This window comes from Falco rusticolus, chromosome 15 (assembly GCF_015220075.1).
Source record: "Falco rusticolus isolate bFalRus1 chromosome 15, bFalRus1.pri, whole genome shotgun sequence".
NCBI classification, from domain to species: domain Eukaryota; kingdom Metazoa; phylum Chordata; class Aves; order Falconiformes; family Falconidae; genus Falco; species Falco rusticolus.
In genome coordinates this window covers 12,150,010-12,175,457 of record NC_051201.1, presented here as the reverse complement: position 1 = coordinate 12,175,457, position 25,448 = coordinate 12,150,010, and the positions used below count along the sequence as shown (strand labels likewise).

The following is a 25,448-nucleotide window of genomic DNA, read 5'->3' as shown; positions in this document are numbered from 1 at the left end:
TTTACTTGCATTTTAAACTTTAGGCTATTTTTGCTACAGGTAAAGATGAGTGACTTTTTTTTTAAATGAGAATTAAAAAGAGAAGGAAGTTAGGTGAAAACATTCATTTTCACTAACAGTTCCATATTGTACACCTCTATGCCTTAAATCCAAAACTTACACAACCTAATAATAGTAATCCATGAATGTAGGAGGGGCAGAAGGCCGTACTGAACTTGAGAGCAAATTCCAACAGATCCCTTAATTTACACATAGACACAATGTGAAGTCTGCATATGCTTACAAAAACAAAAGCAAGGAAATACAAATGAAAGACTCGATCCTTTGAAAACAGCACTCAAACCAGCATTTTCAAGAGTTATTTACTAGGTTTTCTTTCCATCATTTGGCACAAATCCAAGGCACATTAGAAAATCAGATAAACTCATAAATTATTAGAAAATAAACACATGACACTCATCTGCAAATGTCCGTGGTGCACTAACTGCATGTTTTACCTCTTGGATTAAAAGTTCCTGAAAAAGTCACCAGCACGTCTTCCAGCTTTGTACTTTGCCAGGCAGTTTACTAATACCACAGTTAAAGAAATAGAATTATCATAAAATATTTATGAAATAAAATGCAAGCTGGATGTGATGAACCAAGAATAAAAAAAAATCTGCGCTTAGTAACCTGGCTTGTGCTATTTACATGTTCTCCTACCGTAACTGAAACCGTAGAAAACGAAGTTCAAATCTAAGCAGCCATCTCATAGTTACTTGCGAGCTTTCAGTTCTTTGATGACTGCCTCTAGGAAGGGGGTATTGTTTGGCCTATTTCAACAGATGCTTACTGACCGTAAGAAGTACCTTTCAGAGTAATTGGAATTTCACCTTTTTAAAGAGCAAGTTCCTCCGAAGCAGTTTTGTCTGCATGTATTGCCCAGGTTCAGAATCATGAATATTTGTGCATTTTTGCATGACCTGTTTTAGGGGATGGGGAAAAAAACAAACCCCACCAACTTAAAACAGTATTGTGTGTCCTTACACATCCTTGCTTCTGCATTTAATTTTTTTTTTTTTTTAATTAGGCTGTGAACAGCAAGTCCAAAGTTCTGCGTTGTCAAGGGCTCTCTACTTTTTCCCCAGTATCCTGGCTCCTTGCAAGAATTTGATCTTGCAGATCCGGTACAGGGGAGCATTGCAATGAAATTGGCGAGGATTATACTCTTTCATATTAATAGCATGTATAAATTTCTAATGCAGCGTCGCAGATGTTCTGGACTATTGTTCTCCCATTTACTGAAATATACAGAAATATATACTATAATGCTTTGTAACATTACAATAAAATAGAGACATTTCATTACCTCTGGCAATAAATAGTTGTTATTCAATATATCTTTATATATATAAATATATATATTTATATATACTTGTCCAATGTAGTGATAAAAACTGAAAATTATTCAAATACTTTTAAAAACAAAGTGGGTGGCTGAAAAATACAATACAGGGTTTAATTTGGTTTACTGTTACATAGAATTCTTCTAGATAAGTGCTAAGTAGCATAGGAAATTAATTCTGCTGCCTACGTCTTAGTACATCCTGTTCATTGAGATCAGTAATGATCTGGCTGTGTAGTTAGTTACCTCCAACATACACAGAGGATTCAGTCTTTGAAAGTGCTAGGAACATTCTGTTTCTGCTGAAGAGTCGTCCCTGTATCCTGTTCTGAAGGCAGGCTTGCAAGCATCGCTGAATTCTTTGATGTGCAGAAAGGGTTATTGAAATTAACACCCGTAGTTCCTCAGCTTTTGACATCAAATTCACACTATCCTTGTCAGTGTTTCGAAGGCAAGTCATCACAGCAGTCTCTTGATTGTGAAATACTTGGATTTCTAGGGCTGGATAAACTATCGTCAACATCCTCCTCTGGAAGCTGCACATTAAACAGTATGTCTTCGGTGCATTAATTTCCTCCTGTGAGGAACTTCTATCATGTCATCATCATGTTTAACAAACTCGCCACTGCATCCTGTGTCAATAATCTTAGCTTTGCCTCTGGTCCAGCGTTTCAACAGATTTAACTTCGTTTTATCAAAGCTTTTACTAGCCCAACTGTGAGGACAGAAAAATGATGTTAAAGATACAGTCTACTTTCTTCATTACAGAGACGTAAAAGTAATATAGTGCTTCCTGAATATAATTATCACATTAATTTTCATGTTATTCTTTTATACCAAGAATACAGCCAAGGATTAAAAGCAGCATTCTTTGTAGGACAGTAATTATTATTAGGTCTATATATGAGAAAAACAAAAAGAGGCCAACCTGCCCCATACATCAGTACCAGAACTGAAAGATAATGAAGGCATTCCAAAACGTATTTTCACTGCACTATCCTAATATCTTCTCTGAACACCTTTCTAATGCAGCTCTCAAGAAACTTGAAATTTCTTTTACTGTTAAGAAACACATGTAAGTAGTAATACAGACAGGCACTGCTGAAGGCAAAACCTCCCTCCTTCCAGATCGTACCTGTCGGGGAAGAGACACCCACCCTACCCACCCCCCTTAAGACTCTTTTGGTCATTCCATTGTTCTTATCTTCCATTTCACATCTGCTCCTGATTCTTCCTTTTAAGAGGGGGTGGCTTTCCTTGATTTACTGGCCACTCTGCAAATGTTAAAGTAACTAAGAAAAAAAAAAGAGAACCCAAGCATGCTAGCGATAGGTTTTCTAAGGCAAGAAACAAAGGCAGAAATTAATTATGACACCCTTTTACTGAAATAATGGCAACCATCTTGAAAAAGTTTCAGACTGAGATGAAGCATGTTTAAACTTGCTAACAATTCAGAGCTGTATGACCTGTACGTTCACACAGCCACGAGAGTCACACGTGGTAAGTGCTATATATCATGGTCACATCTTGGGTTTTTGAACCCTGCTGTACTTACATGACATACTGCCTTCAGCAATCCATAATTACAAAATCTAAATCCCACGTTTAATTAAATAGTGCCTTATTAACATTAATACTATAAGAATTAGTAAAGCATTACAGTTCCTGTAACATTAATTGGCATTCTCAAAGCTCTTTGCAAATGTTAATCTTATAAGGGCTCTATGAAATAGAAGAGTACTCCACATTTACTAGATGGAGGTAAGAGGCAGAGTCTGCATTTCCAAGGCTATGTAAGTCTAATAATGGGCAGCTGCTGAACTAACTGGTAGAAACCACTTTCTTTTGAATAGGTTAGTTTTTCTCTTGATTCAGTATGCTGAAATGGCACAGCAGAAAGTCCAGTAAGAGTCAGAGCCATGTGGTAAAGGTGCGTAAAGGAGGGAGCACAATGCTGTGGGTGAAGGGCAGCACCCAACAGTCAGATCAGTGTAGGGTGCTGTGGCACCCCCCAACCACAGATTAATTGATTGCATATTTGTGTTACAGCTGACAATACGACCATGCAGTTTGCCATTACCTTCGCAAACAATCTCCTCCGACAAGCAGACTTGCCTTGCAAACCCTAACTTTAATACACTGAAAGATTGTAAAGAGCTCTTGTAAAGAGCATCTCTGCTCGGCCACGGCTCTTATAAGCTGTAGAGTTTTTCAAGCCTTGGCATAGCTAGATTTTGCTAGACATGACACAGAAACAAGACAGAGATGAGCCTGCAATAAGAGACTTAAAAAGTTTAAGAATAAGATGTTTAACAGTGTTACAGAAGCACAATTGAATTTTGAACAATGATGAAACGTTAGCAATCTAGCCAATAGGTCAGAACTTTCGGGATTCATCAACCACCACCAATAAAAGAAACTTTCCTGTTATATGTATCTATATTAACAGCAGACAAAACAACAGATTTGCTATATTATACAAATAATTCCAGCAACTATTTTCTACTTACCTGATGCAATAACTGATAGTCAAAATTAGGGACGCTCTTATCTCTTGTTATTGTTCTCCTTAAATGTTTTGCTCTAAAAAATATTTTAAGCATTAAATTTAACTCTCCTTCCACAAAAGCCTTGATTACAGAAACTCCTCAAGGCGGCACTATCTCCACACCGAAAGGCAGCGCAATCTGACACCGCCACCTCAAAATGACAGCCTACTAGCATTCCTGTGTTTTATCACAGAATATACATGAACGTCTAAGAAGATCATAGGCAAAACCCAACTACTGAGTGAAGCACTAAAATAACATTTTTGAAGCAGCCTAGCTCACAAATTCTTCATTTCTGGTACACCAAGTATTAGTGCAAAAACAATTTTAATTTGAAGCAGGCTGGCTCCAAAATTCTTCATTTCTGGTACACCAAGTATTAGTGCAAAACAATTTTTAAATCTATTTGCAGGTAGTCCTCCGCTGGCCGGCTGCTCCCATCCTGCTGCACAGCACATCCCCGCTGTTCCCACCCCACCAGCATGTCATGCCTAGAACATCTGTCCAGCGATATGAACGTGCATGCCTCAGAGGATAACATCTACCGTTAAATTAGTCATATGTGATGTGTAACAATGCTTGGCCCACTTCTGGGCTTTATTAACAGTTGCGTTCCTTGTTTGCTTATGGGAAACAATGAACATGCTTCTGAGGAAGCTTCTGTGCTTACTTGTTAAATCTGTAATTGATTGGACCAGTTGGAGTTGTCTGCTTATGGGAATCATCGGCTTTCTCACAGGGCTTAGAATTCACTAGGGGTTTAAAAGAAACAGGCAACTAAAATTACAACTGAGCCACACTGAAGAATTAAAAAAAATGCACAGTTCTAAGTGTTATCTACTGACATTAGATTTAAAATTTTACAGGAAAATTTTAATATTAATAACTTGAATCAGAGTTGCATTTATCTTTGGAAACTGTAGAGCCTTTTAAGTCACAGGAGTAAGCATTCTTCATCCGATTAGCCTGACTGGGCAAGCTTCTGAAGAGACCACGTAATCCTGGCCTTTCAGGCCCTAAATTCCAGTTTTAAAACTTTTGATTAACACAAAGACGCTATACCACCTCTTCATTAGTATTATTTGCTCGTATCTTCTTTTGTTCTTCTAGGACTATTCATAATATTTGAAAGGACTGTATCAATCTTGGGCATCAGCATACTGTGATTCATTTCGGTTTTGCATTAATGAACATTCCCAATTTCCCTAGGGAAGCCGGCAAGAGTTATTTCAAAAAGTCTAACTAAAACTCACGACTGCTGAACATGGGCACTCCTGCTCCTATTCCCTAATTCCTGCTCGTGCAGCCTCACTGCCTTCTTTCCACAGTTCTGATGGCAGCAGGTCCTTTGCTATGCTGAGCTGTTGCACAGCATAAACCTTGTTAACACCCCTTGTCCAAGGTAGCACACTGCTATCAGCTTGAAAATTCATCTGAAAAACTTCTGAGCCAGTGTAAGGAAAGTAGTGGATAAGCAAGACCAGAAGCTGAGGGTGAGAGGGAAGAGGGGAGGATGGATGGTGAGCAACAGACACCATCTCTTTTAGGTGGCAATAAGCCATTACGTCAGCTCAGCTGTATTGTCAAACTGTACCGTGTCCCAACACACCGCTCAGACTGTACTATATGCTGCCATCTACTCAAAGTCATTCTTTTGCAACACGTACTTAACAGTTAAGACAGTGGCCTTTGTAGCTCTTATTTCTGTCCCATAATAAGAGGGGACAGTACCTAATGGAAAGAGCCACTCCCTAAACAGTTTTAGGGCAATGTAAATGACAACTACAGGCAACTGAAATTGATGTTTTACTTTGCACTGAATGGACAACTATGACATGGTTAATTACATCATCCAATGTGGCATGGTTTTTTAAATGCTTTTGTATGTAAAATTTCCCCCCATCACACCAAAAAGTGAAAACTGCGTTTGCAGCAATGTCATGAGTACAATACAAAGTCTACTGCACTTAGTATAGTATTTTAGGTGTTACCTGTAATAGATATGCAAAATACTTGACTGATTTTAATTATATATAAATCAATTATATAAAATATTTGATGCAGTTGCACATGAGTGCCTAAATCCCTTTTTATTCATACCAGTGGAAATATGACATGTACCTTTTTTTCTTATCTTGATAGTAGCATGCTGGTCACACTCCTTTTCTCTCTCTGCTGATGTAGGTACATAGCTTGGTGCTGTTTCCAGCAACTTAATGATATTTGAATTCTTAAATTTAAAAGTTGCCATTTTCACCATTATTAAGAAAAAGAAAAGAAAACATCAGTACAATTTAGGATTCTAGTCTATGCAAAGTGTGTTAAGTAATTGCTGCCAAATGAATGTAACACACACAAAAATACATCATTATAATACAAACTTTAAATTGTGTAATTTTTGAGTAGGGACAGAATCAGTGTTCCACAAGTTTGGAATGCTGATTTTTTAGTCTTGACCTACTGTTTTAAAACTGTATTAATTTACGGTTAAGCAATTTCAGTTTAAATGGTAATACATATACTAAAATAGATTCAGTACAGAATTTTGTGGTCATTATGCTACATCTCATAAGCTATTAAGCACATAAAGATAGAGTACCATGCATCAAATCATTTAAAGAGTGAAACAGTTCTTTACAATTTAATATTACTATTAAGTTATTGTGCTATTAATAAATGGGAAGGTCAGAGTTACCCATGACAAGATAAAGGTATCAAAAGACATGAAGGGCAAAAGATGGTGGGTGAAACAGGGAAGACCGCTAGCAGTGTAACTGATTAGAGAAAGGTGTTCATTTTCCTACATTCAACATTTCTTCTGCTCTCTCTGCCATTACTAGCATAGTTTTTAACGTCATTGTCATTCATGTATGTGCTTTCACTCTTTCTTGGCTCATCCTTTTCGTCTAGGATTAACTTACTTTAGAAACAGAACATGTTTCATATACCACAGTTGTATGTTTTACAGTAAGCAGGCATCTTAATCTTTATATCACTCATTATTGGCAAATTTTGTGAAAACAGTTATATTTGTTTTCTTTCCTACATTACTCATCTGGAACTTTAGGAAAACCTTATGTCAGAAATGAGATTTCTGCACTCACCGGCTCAGCACAGTCTGCAGGGGTACAGTTCCTTTCGTTCCTTATGTGTGTCATCGCACCGTTCTGAAGCAGCAAGTCTACCAGGGCTTCGTTCCTTCCTATCACAGCCTCGTGCAGCGCTGTATTTCCTTTGGCATTAGAAAGGTTAACAGAAGCTCCATGCTGGAGAGCAAGATTAAACTGAAGTTATAAAGGCAGAGTAGCACGAAATGGAGATAGCACGTTACCACTCTGTTTTACTCTCCTTTTCAATGTATGAATGAGAACAAAGCAACAGAAGCCTTGTAGCTGTATACGAACGTAGAAAGCATGAGCTAGCGATCACCAGTTCAACAATAAGTCACCTGATGGTATTATTTCCTCCTCTGTCATAGCCACAACTTCATGGATCAGCTAATTTCATTTTTGCATGTGTCTACTACATATTCCAAGTTTAAAAGCGATTAAAAAAATCACAGAAATTCTATGTGATAGAATCATAAGCTAGAAAACCTAACACCTGCCACAAAAAGTTCCATAAAAACAGCCAGCTGTAGAATTGAAAAGTATTATTTATCTAAATAAAATAGAAATGTAGTATTTATCTAATTAAAAACCATGAAAGAAAGGGACTGAAAGGAGTGAGATAACAAATATTCTTATTCCCCTCCCCCCACCCCCCCCCCCGCCCCGAGTAGTTTTGACAGACAGATGCATAACTAAAAATACTGATCCCTAGTACTGGATAAGCACAGATATCACATAAGAAATACTATTCCAAACATTGTTTTCAGTGATCTTACCTCTAACAACAAGGCAGTAGTCTCATACTGACCATTCAAGCATGCATAAATTAAAGGAGTATTTCCATAGATATCCTTTTTGTTTTGTTTAGCATTGTAATCCATCAGACACTTTACCACCTATTGAAAGATGTAACAACTTTTTAATTTAAGATACCAGCTAATCATAATAATGCAGTAAAAAAACCCACATCTTTTTCCTTTTTGTTTTTAAACTTCTTTTGAAATCTACAATGAAAAAGGGATGGCAGAAAAAAGGATGGAGAGAACAGGTCTTATCTTTGCCAAACAGATAACCACAAGCATCTCTTTTTATCATACTGATTTTCGTATTTTACTACATACTTTTAAAAACCCAAAAACCTTAAGCAACTGAAAGGGATATGTAAAAAACATACATAATCAATAACTTAATAAAACATCAAAACCAAACCACCACTGCAACTGCATCCTTCCACCCTTTCCAAACTCATCAGAGCACTTACAAGGATTTTGTTGTTGTAAATACCCCATGAATTAACCTTCATTAACCTATGAGTTGTATTCTTGTTTTCTTCCTGCTTCCCTAGTGCTTTCTTCCCCCATCATCTTCACAATTCTCTCAATGTTTTTTTCCTTTTGCAGCCCTCAGCTCTTTATTCTTAAAACCCTATTTTCCACTTTTCTGCATATTCCTCTTTGCCTGTCTGCACCTGCTTTTTCAGGATCGTTATTTTTCCCCTCTCATTTACTCTCCCCCGTATGAATATACTCCCCTCACCAGTTCATGCTTCTCCTTCTTTCTTATGATTGCCTGACTCGAAGTCAGGATGAGGATATGTGCTACCCTCAGAGCTCCACTTGGCTCAGGATCTAATTAAATGAGTTGAAGATACAGTAAATATTTAATTCTGTGGCTACTGAAGATAACAAGTCCATTGCATCAACAGATTTACACACAACCTCCTTGAACAGAAGGTACAGAGAGAAAATACCCAGGAGGATTCAGCTGCACAAGGTACTTTTAAAGGGTTTGATGTACCACAGTAGTTACTCGCAGCACTTTGACTAAACCATTATTTCAGGTCATTTAAAAAGAAAAGGTGCCTACTGAAACCATTTCAGTTGAAAGATCCCCTTTCTGTCTGGAGGTTCAGACACCGAAAGAAAATACAGAATCAACAAACTCATCTTCACTGTTCCTGGTCTAGTCTTGTTGATAATTTTGCAAAAGAGCTTTTTTCTTGGTGGTGAAGTGTTAAATAGCTTGCATTGATGAAGGGCCTCAGTTACCTGGAAGTGACCTTTCTGGCAAGCTAGATGAAGAGGAACTGCATGTTTTGCGTTCTTGGCACTGACACTGGCTCCATGTTTCAACAGGAGAGAGACAAGTTCCGAGTGTCCATGCAGTGCAGCCATATGCAACGGTGTGAAACCATCTTGGTTTGAAACATTCACTCCAAGTCCATTAGCAGAGATCCTGGCAAATTTCTGTTGAGGAAAACACGCAACGAAACTATGTCATTCATCATGCTACTTTCTATTGACCAAAAAGCTGCCAAATATCTGCTAAGCAGATACAAACAGGTAGACTGACGTTACAAGGACTTTGCAACAGACGCTAAACTGCGACCCTCAGGAAAAAACCTAATGAACCAGAGCAGCTTGGTAGTACTTTTTAACGGAACAATAATTTTTATTTTTCTCTCCTTTCTGCCAACATGATAGCTTCATATAGAGAATTCCAGGCAAAGTATTCATGATACTGAAAAAAGGCTAAAGCAGCACAGGTTGAGACAGAAGTAAAACTTCCAGCTTTTATACAGCTCTTAGGATGCTCATAGGTATGGAGAGTAACTGTTACTATTATGAGTTACTGTCACTTATACAGACATTTATGCTCTTGGAGACAGACACTACACACCTATTTTACTGCTACATCAAGTTCAAGGTAATAAGGATAAAAAGTAAAATTAATTTTATTCGTGTGGAAGTAACACTGACCCAGAGAACAGACTCCCATGGGGAGTCAAGATACGGAAACTGCCTGGAAGACAGCTCACAGCAGTACAGAACATCCTTTTTTTACACCTATCACAAACTGTGCAGGTGCCTAACATTTAGAGTGGTACAGTCTTTCACTCTGCCCATCCTCAGTGCGCTTTTAAATGTATGCCTACGTAATACATTTTGGTTAAGATTAGTTAATAAGTTCCCTCTATTCAGTAGGCAAGTAAATTCCACAACAAATGCCACTGCTGCCTCTGTTACCAATAAAATGAACTTTATGGTCTCAGGCTCTGGGATCTTTAGCACATGATCTCTGTACTGAGGGTACATAGACATGTGTTACCAGAGAATAAAGCACGGTGTGAATGTGAAGTATTTAAGGACAACTGGCACACTCTTAGCCTGCACAAAATAAACATAAGGTAGCAGTGAGGAGTTCAGAAAAAGTTAAGCCATCTCACATTTTCTCAGTTAAGAGATATGGTTACTGTTACCTCAAAGCAGCCAAAACACTGAAAATTTATACTTTGGTTTATTTTGCTGTTACTTTATTTTGCAATTACTTAATTTTAATGGTTGGACTTGATGATCTCAAAGGTCTTTTCCAACCTAAATGATTCTATGACTTACTCCAGTTATGTATACTTCAGGCACAGTAATACAGTTTCTTCCTGAAGGCAAGTAATGTTTTTTTCTATTTCCAAGAAGCTGGGATCATTCCTTATTTAAATTAAAGAAGAGAAAAAAGTGTTTTCTCTATCACAGTCCGTGATAAATAAGGGGAAAGGAAGTCTGCAACTGAGAGAGAAGTCTTGAAGTCTTTGCACATTATATTTAATCTCTGAAGAGCTTTGAGATACAGCTTGTATGAAAATGTCATTGTAATTAAAAAAAAAAGACTTTAACAGCATTACATTGATCATAAGATAGCAGGTATTCTTGCTAAACTGATTACTATCAGATAAGCAGATACTCTGTGACGCTTAGCAATGTAAACTATAAAAGAGAACCAGGAGAAACTGAGGCTTTAGAAAATAATTTTTCCCATTTATTCAAAGTTGTCCAGACCTCACAACAGCAGTCCACGTGTTCTAAAAGCAACCGCAAAGTTTTTTCACCCATTAGATATTAAGCAATTCTTTGAACACTCTTTTCTGTATCCAAAATTTTCTACATTTCAATTAAAAGAGAACAATTCCATGACAACAGATGACCTCTGTTAAGATCTGTGTATTTTTAGACAGAGATACTGAGCTGTTGGGCAATACGAATGCTACTTCTCTAGAGCTAAAAGTTACATCACAAGAAATATAAATTATTCTTTTTACAGAATGAATACTCCAACCTTCTGTGTGGCCCACATTTTTGAGCACTGGCATAATGGATGGCAGAATTCTGGTTTTGATGTACTGGCTGTGTCATCTTCATCTTCTAAGTCGTCCTCCATCCATTCCAAGAGATAACGTACCTGCACAAAAAGCAAATCCTCCGTTATAGAGTCCAAAGGTTCTACACCCTAATAAATTTGTGTATGTAGACAAGTAAGATTTCACAAACTACACTTCTGAGTATCTCAGGGAGACTATACAGCTACCTCCCGGCATCAGCTGCCCACAGGCCAAATGAAAAAATCCAATGTTGTTGTTGACAAGGCAGCTAGAAGTTCACCACGTCTAGCAGTGAAGTAAATTATAACCGACTTCTGCTGCCCCGAGCAGGACTTCAACGTTCACGCATTCTGAAACCCTCCAAGTCCCTTTCAGCTCAGATGATTTGTGCCAGCTTGTCTCAATGCAAATTTCCGTTCACCTTCTGCTTTAATGAACGTTAAAAAGTGACAAGGATGACAACGTTAACAATATCCAAAACTCTGCAGGGGTGCTGACTTTTCTTAGGTCTGTCACTTCCACAAGCTTCACAGTTTCAGTTTTTCCTCAATGTACAATGCCTCGTTTTCAAGGAGGAGAGAGGCCCTTCAATGAAGAGAGTCGTAGGACTCAGAGCATTCCCAATGCAATTTACAAACAGCAATGCTTACTGCGTGTTCATTTTCCACTATATTTTATGCAACCAAAAAAAGCTAAGAAATACATTTTAATCCTGAAATTCATTAATTTGCTGTAACTAAGGCATCTTAGAATTAGTAGGGACTGCATTAAGTCTCCATTATTACACCATCTTGCAATGTTAAGCCTGACATCTACCTAGTGTGAAAATCATCTGAGTTTGCAATTACGCTCAATGAGACCAGTCGTTCAGAAATTCAAGACAGAAGTGGGAATTAAATTTATTTAAATATTTATTTTAAAATATTTAAATATGTCTCCTAAGCAGGGGACATACATTAGCAGTCAGCTTTTTCCAGGTGCATGAAAGGCGTAACATCACAGCACTGAAAAACTGAGACAGAAGAGAAATCAGGGCACTTGTGTGAGGAGGTTAGATCTCCCTGCAGATCTTCTGGAAGTTCCCAGACACAGCACGTATGGGATATATACAGTCGGTACGAAGCTGTAATACATGTCACCTTGTGAAGGGTCTTCCTTTACTCTTTTTTTTTATTTCAGCAGCTTTTAACAGAGCTGTCGAAAGATGTATCGTTGTCTTGTTACCATGAAGAAAGATCAGCCCTTTGCCTCCACTGAACAGTGGCATGGAGGCAAAATCGAGGAACCACTATTGGCTGAAACTGAGATAGAAGTATCTTTGCTGGATCTGTGGATTCGGTTTGATGCCACAGAACTGGACCAATCCAAGAGCTCCACAGATCCTAGGCAAGAGAAGAATGGGGAGAAAAGAATTTCCAGTAGGTTCCTCCCACTGTATGTGCTCTTGCATTTGTCAGCAAGCTCCGCTTCTTACCATTAAGGTAGCTCTGGGAAACCAAACATGCATTAATGATCTATCCCAATTAAACAGATGCAGCTAGAATAAATCCTAGGACAACTAGTAAGGGCCATTACACCCAATTCGAATAACAACATAAATTGAGACAGAAAAGGGATGTTTTTCTCAGGGAATATTACTTTCCCTGCAAATTCCACATTTTCTCTGGACTAAAATCTTCTCTCGAGCTTGTTTGTTTATGGAAAGCCACAAGGTTTACTATTTGCTACATTTGTACATGTCTAAAATAGTAATCACTTCACTTCCCTCTGCCCTGCAGACTGACCAAGGCCTCTCCCACTTGAGACTTCCTCCTTCTTCTACCACAACTCAGTACTGCTGCCCTCATTATGCAAACAGATAGCCCTCTACACACTAGTATCAGTGTCTCACCAAAAATCTGAACACACTACTCCCATTCATACATCCTTATAATTACAATGGAATAGCCATTTTCTTGTTGGTTAAAGTCTTTTGGTCAAAGGTTAAAAGCACTTTTAAGCAGGCACACCCCAAAGCATCTCAGGAAATTGTCCATAATCTCCCCTTGCCAGTAACTTGTCATCTAAAACCTTCTTTACACTGTAGAGTAACAAGCTTCTGGCGTATTTAGTAGAACACTACCGGGGCACTGTACCCTGTATGCCAGACTTCTAGCTGCTCCACAAGATTTATTTTATACAAGAGATTTGGGGGGTTTTGTGGTGGTTTTGCGCACATCTGTTTCACCAGAAGAGCCAAGACTAGCTGGGTTGACAGGATTTCAGAAGAGTGCCTAATCCTGTATTCTATGCTGAGACAAAGTCAATTCTTACTCAATACCACTGACAGAAGTTTGACCAATCTCTTCTCAAATATTTTTAACAGCAGAGGTATGTAGCCTCCCAGGTCTGTCTAGTGTTATCCCACTCTAACACTAAAAGTGGGGGGTTTTATTTGCTTATTTTTAAAATCTAAGCATTTTTGTTGAAAGCTGAATGGTTCATCCATCACTACGAAGCCATGGCATACATCTGACCACCAAGTCAAATCGCTACGAATGAAAGACCAAAAACTGATGTTAAGCCGTATCATACTACTTCTACACCATACTTCGCTGACTCAGAGCATATAAAGGCTTCTTCAAAGCAATATACAACGGGCGGAAAACAACTCTTAACAGTCTCCATCAGTAATGGAGCTATAATAATTTTCTACGCAGTCAGCAACCACTAAATATGTAAAAAGTGCAGTTGAAAACCTCCCCCAAAAAAGCTGCTGCATAACCTCTGAAATGTATTTTGAGAGTAAAGCTTAATCCTTTTGATACAGACACCCCCTCCATACCATCTCAAAATATTTCTTTCTCATAACAACACAGAAGATTTACCACAGTGGACTGAATTTTATTTTCAAAATGTAGAACTAGTTGCCATTGAGTCAGCTGATTAAAATAACTGTCATTAATTAACATAATTATCTCCAACCTAAAGCATACTTGCTTTTAAGTCTGCAGGTGCTACAACGAGGCAAAGGTTGTTTTTGGCTTCCTGAACAATCACAGCACGAGACAGATAGATAGATATACATATATTTTTATATTTTTAATCTTCCAGTTTCGTGGCACTTTATTTTTATGTCTCCTCTTGCAAAGCTCAATTGGCTGCCACAGCAGAAATCTACAGCCACCACTAATGACCCACTGCTGGTTCTGTTCCTATGGAGACAGACCTCAGGCTGTCAGAACAAAGTAAGAGTTTTTAAATAACCGTGTTTTTTAATAGATATGCAAGCTGAAACCTTTGCCATTCGACTGGACAATTCTCTTTAATGAACAGTTTTACGTGAACCTGAGTAATGTGGAAAGCAAAGCCCAAAAAATAAGGTGGTTTTGTCATCTGAACGCATAGATTAGATTTCTATATGCTTTTCATTGCTGGTTATCTGTTGAACAGTGCCAGATACTAATTATCTAGCAAATTATAGCACTATATTTAATTTTCTTAAAATATTTTCATGAAGCTGTTTAGATTTCACGAAGTCTGTAAAAAGTTGTGTAATACATTCATGTTTACTACTTGCCAGGAAGATGGTAACTGTCCCCATTTTATGTATTGCTGCTTTCCTGAAACTGACTTAAGGGCTGGACCTAGAATAATTATAAGCTATATTATAAACTAGAATCATATTTACTCAACATTTCTTTCCTTATCAGTTGATAAATTAATTTCTATCATCCAACGGAGAATAAAACAATCAGAGGATCAATATAACATGGTATGTATTTTTGTGATGTAGATTATCTATGTTACTATGACTGTGTAATGCTTCATTAGCATGTGGTAACTCTAGTACATGTCATTAAACACATTTTTCAGAAAATGCACCCGCAGAGAGATCCTGCATTCTCACACGGGTTCATGATTTTGTTCTGTGAACTACAAAACAATCAATAAATGTGCAGCCTTTACATGTCTCCAAGACAAAACTTGCAAAGATTTCTGTGTCATCTTCAATTTTTCAGTAGAGGACATTGGAAGCACCTTATTGTTCAAACTTTCAGGAATAAAGGGCAATAGTAAGTAAAAAGTATGTCAAGATAGGTGGTAAGTATCACAATCACAGGACATCAGCTCTGAAACTGGTATTACAGTAACCATCGGCTATCTATTTGAAGGGAAAGTTGTATGTCCTACAACCATGAAACTACAGGAAAGTTGTATGTCACTAAGATAACGTCTCTGTACTGACTGGTGTCACCTAAATTTCCTCTCTGTACGAAATATTAATCAAAAGGTATCCCAACAAACAAAGAGCTCATTTTTCATTTGTAGTTACCTATGCACAATTACTACATGCAGTAAACACGCCATAAAGGTAGACAATATTCAAAGCATTAGAGAACCATGCAATTCAGGAATCAAAAGCATTGTGGATTTAAATCACTGTATTCCTGGAATGCTTCCTAAGTCAAAACACCCCAAACTGTAAATCCCACCATCCAGTCTCCAGAACAGCATTACTACTTGAGTGCAGGCATCAATTCACATAGGGGAAAAGACGTGAAATACTTCTGTGACACAGGAACAAGCAACTGGGAATAACAACAATTTCTATTGGATTTGCAGTCAAAAATCTGGTTTACCTGAAAACTATCTATTTTACCTTTTTTGTTTGTTTGTGCTGACTGCATATCAGTCCAACACTGTGACCTCAGTATACGTATCTTTTTACTGTCTGCAACGCACCATACTCCCCATCTAACAACAGCATTTGGTAGTGCAGCTTGAGCACCTGCAAGCAAATAATTACTCTTTCCTTTCAACACGCCTGCCTGTTACTCTTCCCAAGCTCTTGGACCTCCTACAGGTGACTAAACATAGATTTTTTAAACAAAAGGCTCTAAAAAAGAAATTATCCAATTTAAAGTAATTTTGTTAGTGCAAGAGGTCATGGAAATGTCAAAATAATGGGCCTTAAAGCACTGTATGTAAAATAATATGGGGACACAGAGTGAATATTCTTTATAGAAATGAGCTGAGTTGCTGAAGGAAGGTGTACCACCAAGCATCTTTACTTCATATTATTACAAATAACTTCTCAATTTTGAATGAGGTAGAATTAAATTCCAACAACACTCAACAGCCATGCTAAGATTCCACATTTCCAGATCTCCATCTGCAACCTGCTCTTAGGAGTTTTTCCCACCTACGTATGAAGAAACAATTAATTTGCTTTGCTAGTAATTGGTATTAGAAGGACACAGAAAATCCTGTGTCCTTTACTAACCTCCTAAGCTCATGTGGTAGGATTACGGCTGGCCCATTTCATATTGTTGATAAAGTTTTAAAGGAAAAGCCTTCTCCTTTTTGAAGCACAAAGCTGTGCAAGGCCTGTGAACACTGATGATCTCTGACTTGCTAGTTAAAGATAACCAGAACTCACCTAAACACAGGGACTAGTCCATGCAAACAAAGCCATGTCAGGTGATACACAATTTTTATGCTGCTTCAGCAGCAGCTGACCATGCATTTCGGTTGTGAACCTAACATGAAAAATACCTACTCAGACCCCATTTCTACCCTGATAAACACTACTACTGTTTGGACTCTAGCTGAACTACTACATGCTAGCAGAAGCACAAAGACGGCAGGTTTTATTTGCTATTTGAGAAACAACAGTTTAAGAATGAAAAAACAGTTTTCCAGTTGCTCACACTGCAGATCACTGGTTTATTCCTATGGTTAATAACCCAAACATTTACAAATCTAACTTGATTGTAAGTATGAAATTTGTCTCCTACTTAAAATCTGTAAAGATATAAATATCAAAGGATATGCATTAGCAAAAGCCAGGTCTCTTCAGCTCCAAGAGTTATTCCAGGGTACCACCATACACCAATTAAAGACGTGTATGCTCAGGCCAGCTATGCCTGGGCATGACTGCTTGGTGTTGGTATTCTCCTGTTTATGAGCTCTGCAAGGGGGAAGAGGCAAGTGCAGAGAAGAAATGATGGAAGATGCTCTGCGGTGCACTGGATGCCATTCCCCTGATTCTTCCGATCTTGCAAAAGCAGAAAAATGAGACGTGCTTGTCTCCCTGCCTCTCCTCTGACTCTCTCACATGAAGAAGTTCAGATCTAACCTCATAGAAATGAGGTACAGGTGCCAGGAAAAGAGCAGGGAAAGTCCATTAGTACTATCAATAGGCAACTTGTCCAGCCTCTGCAGACTGGAAGAATCATTTATTAAGCTTTGTGAATGTTTGTTTCAGCATTATAGCAAATTATTCTAGCCTGTGCTAGAATTATCAAAGATTGCTGCTGTGTAAACAAAATTGTTTCAATATTAAGAAACATCTTGCAAGGTGAAAACGCCATGGGGTCAGAGCTACAGTCACATTTCAACCTTTATCTAGAAATAACTATCTTGCTAACTGTGACTGCAGTGTTTGGTAAAGCAAACAAGGCAGAATGAGACTAAAGGAACTTGTGCTTTACTGGTCTTATCTCTTTCTTCAGGGTTTTAGCAGAACAGGATATATTTACAGCTGAAAGATCAGCGGCTAGATTAAATCTCTCTATCCATTTTTATCTTTATTAGGAAAGCTGCTAAGTTTTATTTTATCATTACCTTTCTAACACAAGGTGATGTTCCTTGAAGTCGTGCACTAGGCACTGAAGGCAAGATCCCTCTTTCCTAACTTCGAATGTCTAGAAGTCAGCTGTTTAAATCTAAGCCAGTTACTTAAACTCCTCCTCTGGTAACTACAAAACAGAATGCAGTCAACAAATGACACCTGAGCGCAGCTCGGCTCACACTACACTTATTTGAGATTAATTCCTCTCTGGAGGTACTGATTTCTCTCCGCTGACTAAGGAGAGAAAATAGATGTCAAAAATTAAGACAATTGTCTTTTGAACATCTGGAGTTAGGTGAGCTGAATCCCATTATCTACACACACACATCTAAAATGGACTATATACACTAGGGAGATCTGTGCCTCCCATAAATTTCCCCTAATCAGACAGGATAATGTCACGTAGAAGTAAAGGTCTTGAGGATTTTCAGGAGCCAGTCTTATCACATGCAAGATGCCTAACAGTAATAGCAAGTGACCCACAAGCTCTTAATAATTTATTTTCCAAAATAACAACTTCCTTACAGTTCTAAAAACTGCCTCAGGCGCTAGCAGTGGAGCAGCATACAACTCTGTTATGCAGCTTATAGATATTTACTAAGGTACTTAGGGCAAAATGTCTGCTACATGCATTTCCCCATCTTCCCCAGTTTGCTTTCTCACTCCCCCATGGAAACAGAAGTACCTTCCTTTAAAGGTAAAAAATAGACAAAACAAATCTACTGCAATTCACTCAACGCTCAGTTTTTCTGCTGCTGAACAGAAATTTGTGCAAGGATTTATTATTTCCAACAGAGAAAGTTCCAAATTGACACGTCTGGCTCTTTTGCTCTCTCTTTTCCAAGTTGTAAACAAGCCACATACAAGACACACACCGTAACTGGTGTATGCTCATTTTAGCAAAGTTTAATTCACCTGTAGCAATGACTAATAAAGATCTAACTGCATCCTCTAATCCACGGCCTTGAAGTCTAGAAAACTGACCTTAACAGCTTCCAGTAACTTCCAGTGGCATTCCCTTCACGGAGCTGTCTCATGATTACGCCTTGCCTCTGTGCTTACACAGAATCAGAGCAGTGAGCCCGTGTGAAACTTGGCACACAGAAATGAACGAAAGCTGGATTACAGGAGAAGGTCGTTAACCCCTAAGAATCTAAAGCGTAACTGCTTGTAAGTCTTTTTACATGGTTTGAAGTTAGTCTTAGGTTTTTGGGTGAGATGAGTTTGTCCTTTAAGGAAAAAAAATCCTCAAAATATGAGGCAAACTTTTACATTCCATAGACCTTCAGGTACTTGACTCTGTACAAACAGAGGGGTACCACTCCTACAACCCAGGCTCTCAAAATACTTGATAATTGAAGTGTGAAGTAATACTGTCCAGTCAAACATACATCTTGAGTTGCTTGAACATTTTAGAAAAAAGAAAAACTTTTGGCAAGAGAAGAACCTTTTAATAGCAGGAAAAGGAAGAATTTGAATTGTAGAGGTAATATGAGCGAAACAAAACTCTAAGGATTCAATTTGGGAAAAAAATGGAACAGGAGGAAGGAAAAAAATAATGAGAGAAGCATCGGAAGGAGTGCTGATATGACAGTCTTAGGAGGGGATAAATGGAAAGTATGATTCTTGAGGCTCACATGAAAAAATTCAGAGGACAGCATCTTGGTTGGTGTGGACAGACCAAATCAGCAAACACATATGTGCAACATATTAGTATATAGCGTGTACTTCTTCACATGTTTCAAAACTGATTCCTAGTGATTTGATCACACCTATTTTGACAGTTTGTCTTAACTTTCTAGCTTGTTAAGCTGTTTGCCAGATGCCTGTATGAGTGTCTCTTCCCTGACAATTTTTGTAAGCTAACCAATAGCATTTAATTCCTGGACAGGGACAGCAAGGTCCTTGGGGCACATGACTGCCGTTATCAATTTGTAAACCTCAATAAATTCTGAACTATGTAGTTAATGCAGTAAATCTGAAACACACTGTTCCAAATATGCTTTCAAATTTTCCACCGAAATAATGTGCTGAGCAGTTGATACCATACAAAAATAGTGTATTTAGATACTGAAATGACAAGCACCAGAGAAAAGCAGCATATAAATGTTCCAAACCAGACAGAAAAGCAAAGAAACCGGTTTAAAACAGTGTTGTGAAATATCACTCTCCCCACCTATACTTTGCTTATGTCAACACTACACCTCAGTCTTACCTCTTGTAACTATTTTTTACTTCTTCTGCCTTATATCCAGTTGAGCTGATGGACAGGCTTGAGACAGATGATCCTCTGCTGAACGTTTCGTTGAGCGCTGAGGGGAACCTAAGCGGTGACTTAAAATTAGGGAACAAAAACCAAACCAAACAGAAAAAGTTTACTTACTCAGATAAGCAGGTAAACATAGGCAAAAAAACGTCAGCAACTTGCATTGGTTCTTACATCAGAAGCACTCTGTCCTCTTTCAAAACGTAGATAGTTTAATTCCATCAATGACAAAATCTGCTAAAAATATTAAGAGAATCAGCGTAACTCCACTGAAAGACGAATCTACCGACGGAAACACAAATTAGCCAACAACCTAGTACACTAACTGGTTATGACAGAGCAGACTAAAATACCCATTTACAAGTTTATGTTCTCATACCACAACTGTATTTTGCCATAGATTTAAATGTGACCCTTCCTCCTTAAAATGAAACACACATTTTTACTTTAATAGTATCCAGACCACAAAATTCTATTAGCAGGTAAAGCATCTACACCTCCATGGAACTGCATCAGAAAGAAAACAGGACAGAAGATAAAGAAGAATACCTTGGACTTTAGTGCACACTGTAGGGAAGTCTCCTTCATCGGTTTGAACTTTCTGGGATTGCCCCATTTTGCAAAAGCACTTCTATGATCCCTTGATAGCCCCAACGAGCAGCTATATGGAGAGGAGTATCTCCCTTTTCATTACCAATATCTAGTCTACAGGAATGGACATCATAGTAGACTAAAGCTTTGACGCACTGGAAAGAAAAGGAAAGCTATCAATAAATTATAGTATTGTCTCTCAATTCATATAACATGTACAATCTTAAAAAGGTTTTTTTCATTGCTGCTCATATAATCCATTGCCTAATGGGCAGGCTTTTATAGTTCAGTGTCATTAAAAGAAGAGTTAAATAACTCAACTAAACTTGCACAATACTACTATCTTTAATGTGAATGCATAATAAAAATTGCTATGAACTACTGAATAAAGTCCTCAATTTACAGCATTAGTTAGCCTTCAAATCTTTTTATTTACTTTTTACAATATGTAAGTTTACTGCAAATTCGCATCACAGTGTAATTCCAATCCATTAGACTATTTAGTTTGTTACAAAACAATTACTTACATCCTCATGACCGTAAGTGCAGGCTAAATGAAGTGGAGTATTTCCATTATGTCCTGAACATCAGTACTTGCCTTATAGTGCAATAAGAGAAGCTTAAAAGAAAAAAAAAAAAAAGTAGACATTTAAGTAAATAAAAATTAATGGACAAACAATTGTTACTCTGTGGATTCCTTTAGGTTTCCAGCATGATGAAGCACTTCACAAAAAATCAGCTGTCTCTCCTGTTTTAGATGCTACCCTCTTGGCATTACAGTACTGGTTTTGCCCTACCCTAAGAAGCAACTATAACTGCTTCTACATATTCAGAGTTGTCATTGAAAAAATGAATCATCTGCTGCAGCAAAACACTACAATACATATACTGCACAATAATTTATCCTGTATTTAGGAGCCTATACAAGTGAACACAGCTTAATTTCAGCAATGCTAACTGAAGAATCTCACATATACAAAATCCAGGTACACAGTAATTAACGTAGTTACACAGTCTATCCTAAACACAATGCAAAGTCATTTAATTTATTCCAATGACTGCAATGGTTGTTCTGTCTTAATCAAGAGCAAAGGAAGTTAACAGGCTCTCCGTTTGTACTGTGCATTAGATTTGTACTACTGAACTGGACAAATGATCTGGCATGCATAGCGATAGCTGTCAATTGCTTGGTATTACAATGGCTGTAAACCTTGCAGTATAGGAGAAAATAAAATATGCAAACTACAATGATAAAGATCCTCAATTCTGACAGGGTACAGAGTTCTGGTAACAGCTTCTCAGAAGACCTAAATGACAGTAACAATACAACAGCTTAGTTAAGAGTCATATATTTAAGTACTTATTTTTATTTTCTAATTAAGTCTTTTGGTGCTTACTGTAACATTTTGATATCCCTTCTGACAGGCAAGGTGAAGTGGAGTTGAACCATGGTAATCTGTGGCCTTGACGATGGATCCTTTGGCTACTAGTAAAATCCATATGATGTTTTGCCCTTCAAAAATAGGCAGACATTAAAAGAAAGAAGTGAACTTTGCAGAAGAACATTGCTACTCTTCACATTCAAGCATGAACTATAAAGCAAGATACCCTGCATTTCTGCATACTATGTTTCTACATACTGTATAGTCACTACTTTGGTACTTGTATTTTTGTTGCAGATTACCCAAGATCAAAGCTCCGTAAAAAAACCTCCAGCTAAAAGCAAACTATGCTTGCATCTTATGACTTAGAAAAGAAGGGAAAATAAAGCCACGTCACACAAAGCATTCTCCTATTGGGATTCAAGATAATAATGAAAAAAGGGCATTATTTATTTTTAAAAACTCACTAAGAAATTAGTACATCTTCTAATCAATGTAAGATCAATGGCATAATGAACAGTACAGTACAGGAGATGGTACATGCATAGCTAGCTGCAGGAGAGAGGAATGATTAATTTCTCAATCTGCCAGGTCTGTAAAACAAGACTGGTTTCCGATGACATATTTTCACTTTTTTCACAGCTGAAGGAAGAAATGCTGTGGTAGCCACTAAGGCAGAAGTAAACAGCCAGCAAAGAAACACTAACTCGGCCAGAAGAAACTGAGCTTAAAAGAAGATACAGCAGCTCCAGTCTGGGCCAACATACCGTTTCCATAGCAAATAAGCTGAAACACTTTCATGCAAAATTCACCCTTTTAATGCAAAGCTGGAAAACATGCTAACATAAAAATAAGAAACACTAAGCAGAAGAAACACCAAGTGAAGAAAACCAACAATACTCACCACAAATAGCAGCTATATGAAGTGGTGTGTACCCCCGGTCATCTCGGGAAATGGAGTGATAATGGAGGATCATTCAGTTTCCTTTAAAACACAATGGTTTAAAAGCAGCTCAGTTACCTATGCAGCAGTGGTAAGGGGAAGAGAATGAGAAAAAAATGCCAAAGCTGACAAAAACCTGATTTTGGAACTTTTTATCCTTTATCCTTCTCCACACAGGTTTACGTTTTGTTAAGAGATGTGGGGTTTGTCCAAAATGTTTAAGTTAGGTTCAAAAGGAGAAACATTTCACACCACATTCACCAAAGGACATACAGCCTCCATCGCAAAATTGGCTGGTTCCAAGGCACTCAATATTCCCCTGATATTTCTTCTGCTTTTTCAACCACACAAACGTATACTCTACTACCTCCTGAAGTGCTACTAACTTCCTCTACAAGCAAAGGAGTATACTTTCTAAAGCAGATCTTAGATTAAAACTTTCACGTAGCTTTTTGTGTATTTGTGGAGATGGAAAGCACTTACCCAGAAACTAGCTTTTCACATTTGTCACAGTAACAGAGCGGATGACACATTTTCTGTACAGTGTCCTTATCACTGTCACCTTGACTTAGTAATCGCTCCACTTCCTCCTGATTACCTGAAGCAATATGCTACACAAAGCCACAAGAAGAAAGAGAATGAGGGATCAATATATTAAGACTCCTTTTAAAGAAAAAAAAGAAAAAACCCACAAAAAACCAGTCATTTACTGAAGCACAAAACAAAAGGAACCGATTATAAAAGACATGAATTCAAGCACTAGAAAGCAGAAACGCACAATATCACAGCACAAAACCCCCTAATGGGCATTCAGTATTAAAAAGAATCTGTTCTTGGCTTACTTCGCTTTCTATAAAAAATTAAAACAATTCTTATTGTTCTCTTTAGACTCCATCACGAAATTGAGCTCCCTCTGTGCAAAAACATTTCTACAAAATTACTGAGTCTCTAGCCATAAGCTGTGAACACATATAATTAGAAGCTCTGCTTTGTGTCCTTGTATAGGCAAAATTCTTTTAGGATGACAATATGAGATTAACATATAATATGAAGTAGCTGTCAGGTGACCACATTTAAATTATTTCAGAAAGCTCTTTCAATTTCAAGCATCAAGAGCTGTGAGAGACATCCAGATAGCAATACCACATCTGTGCATTAAATGAGCCAATCAGTACCAACAGCAGGAGCGTTTCATCCTCATTTGCTTTGGTATTTCGTGTAACATGCTCAAATCCGTAAGATTATATTAACTTGGTAACATTTTGGCACAGAAATGCACTAAATTCAAAACACACTTTTAGCACCTACTAAAACATATTTTGCAGTAGTAATTAATTAACACTGCACTACATTTCAGAAAATCACTGAAAGGAAGGGGTATAAACATGCAATACTTAAGTACATATATATTCTGCCATAAAAGTTATTAACCTTAAATAAGCAATCTATTGGAGTAGCAGACATCTGGGACAACAAGTTCATCCTTTGTCTTAAAAGCAGCTTGTCACACAGTCTCTCAGATTCCTAAAAATAAAATACATAGATTGATTACTTATCTACCCATTTACAGGCAAAAAGTACCTTAACGGTCAAAATAACTTCTAAAAATATTAAACACTATATTTACCACTTATAACTTGTCAGATGCACATAAAACCTAAATCAGTTTCACATTTAGGATTCCTAAGACTTAAAGATCACACACCTAGTGTTTAAAGAAATACTAAGTAGATGTTCACCTTTACTGTAATTCTCCATGAACTAGCTGAGCATTAATGAAATTATGGTTGTACCACCTAAAGAACACAACAAAACTAGAAAAAACATAAAAGACAACAAGAACTGTAAGAGGTGCAATGCAGCTTTCTCATTAGGAGAATTAAGATTCTTCATTCTGGAAAAGATTTGACTGTGCAACTGGCCTGTAAATATCACAAAAGTTCAAAGAAAAACATGCAAAGAATGAATATCTGTTATTCCTCAAAACGTAAGAACCGGTACGCCCATCAAAATCATAACACATTAGGTCTGGGGAGGGAGTGGGGAGAAGAGGAAAAAATGTTGTTTGTTGTAGAAATCATTGCCATAGGATGTTGCAAAAATTGAAAATATAAATAAACCCAAAAAGGCATTAGACAAATTCATGTAAGACATGTCTACATGATGGCTATTAAAAAAGTTGACCGAGATACAACTCTGAAACAAAGACTCTGCTGAACACTCTGCACTTGCTGGAAATAAAGAACTGCACCAGGTGAAGCATTATTCTCCAACACTCACTCATACAGTGTTTCCTACCGGTCACTTACAAATGGGAGACTGAGCTAAGCAGACATTAGTGCAACTCTCACATCATGACTTCTCATTTCCTAAGAAATCTGAAGGTACACCTCAGGATGCACTAAAGAATATACATGCTTTAAAAAACCAGATGGAAGTTCTTAAGTAGAATCA

At 37.6% G+C, this 25,448-nt stretch overlaps 1 protein-coding gene across 1 annotated transcript in view; it reads right to left on the bottom strand.

Annotated features, from left to right (window-relative positions):
• Positions 1-346: 346 nt before the first annotated feature.
• ANKRD27 (ankyrin repeat domain 27) overlaps positions 347-25,448 on the bottom strand; it is a 47,369-nt gene continuing 22,267 nt past the window's right edge. The window contains 23 exon segments of the mRNA XM_037409275.1: positions 347-1,929; positions 1,931-2,084; positions 3,881-3,967; positions 4,604-4,685; positions 6,055-6,163; positions 7,038-7,199; positions 7,820-7,939; positions 9,092-9,289; positions 11,154-11,276; position 13,332; positions 16,336-16,358; positions 18,793-18,814; positions 20,028-20,146; positions 20,253-20,312; positions 20,628-20,668; positions 20,671-20,824; positions 21,197-21,246; positions 21,249-21,288; positions 22,067-22,182; positions 22,956-23,014; positions 23,016-23,036; positions 23,478-23,605; positions 24,426-24,518. Of these exon segments, the coding sequence (XP_037265172.1) occupies positions 1,822-1,929; positions 1,931-2,084; positions 3,881-3,967; positions 4,604-4,685; positions 6,055-6,163; positions 7,038-7,199; positions 7,820-7,939; positions 9,092-9,289; positions 11,154-11,276; position 13,332; positions 16,336-16,358; positions 18,793-18,814; positions 20,028-20,146; positions 20,253-20,312; positions 20,628-20,668; positions 20,671-20,824; positions 21,197-21,246; positions 21,249-21,288; positions 22,067-22,182; positions 22,956-23,014; positions 23,016-23,036; positions 23,478-23,605; positions 24,426-24,518 (2,070 nt within the window). The 3' untranslated portion in view covers positions 347-1,821.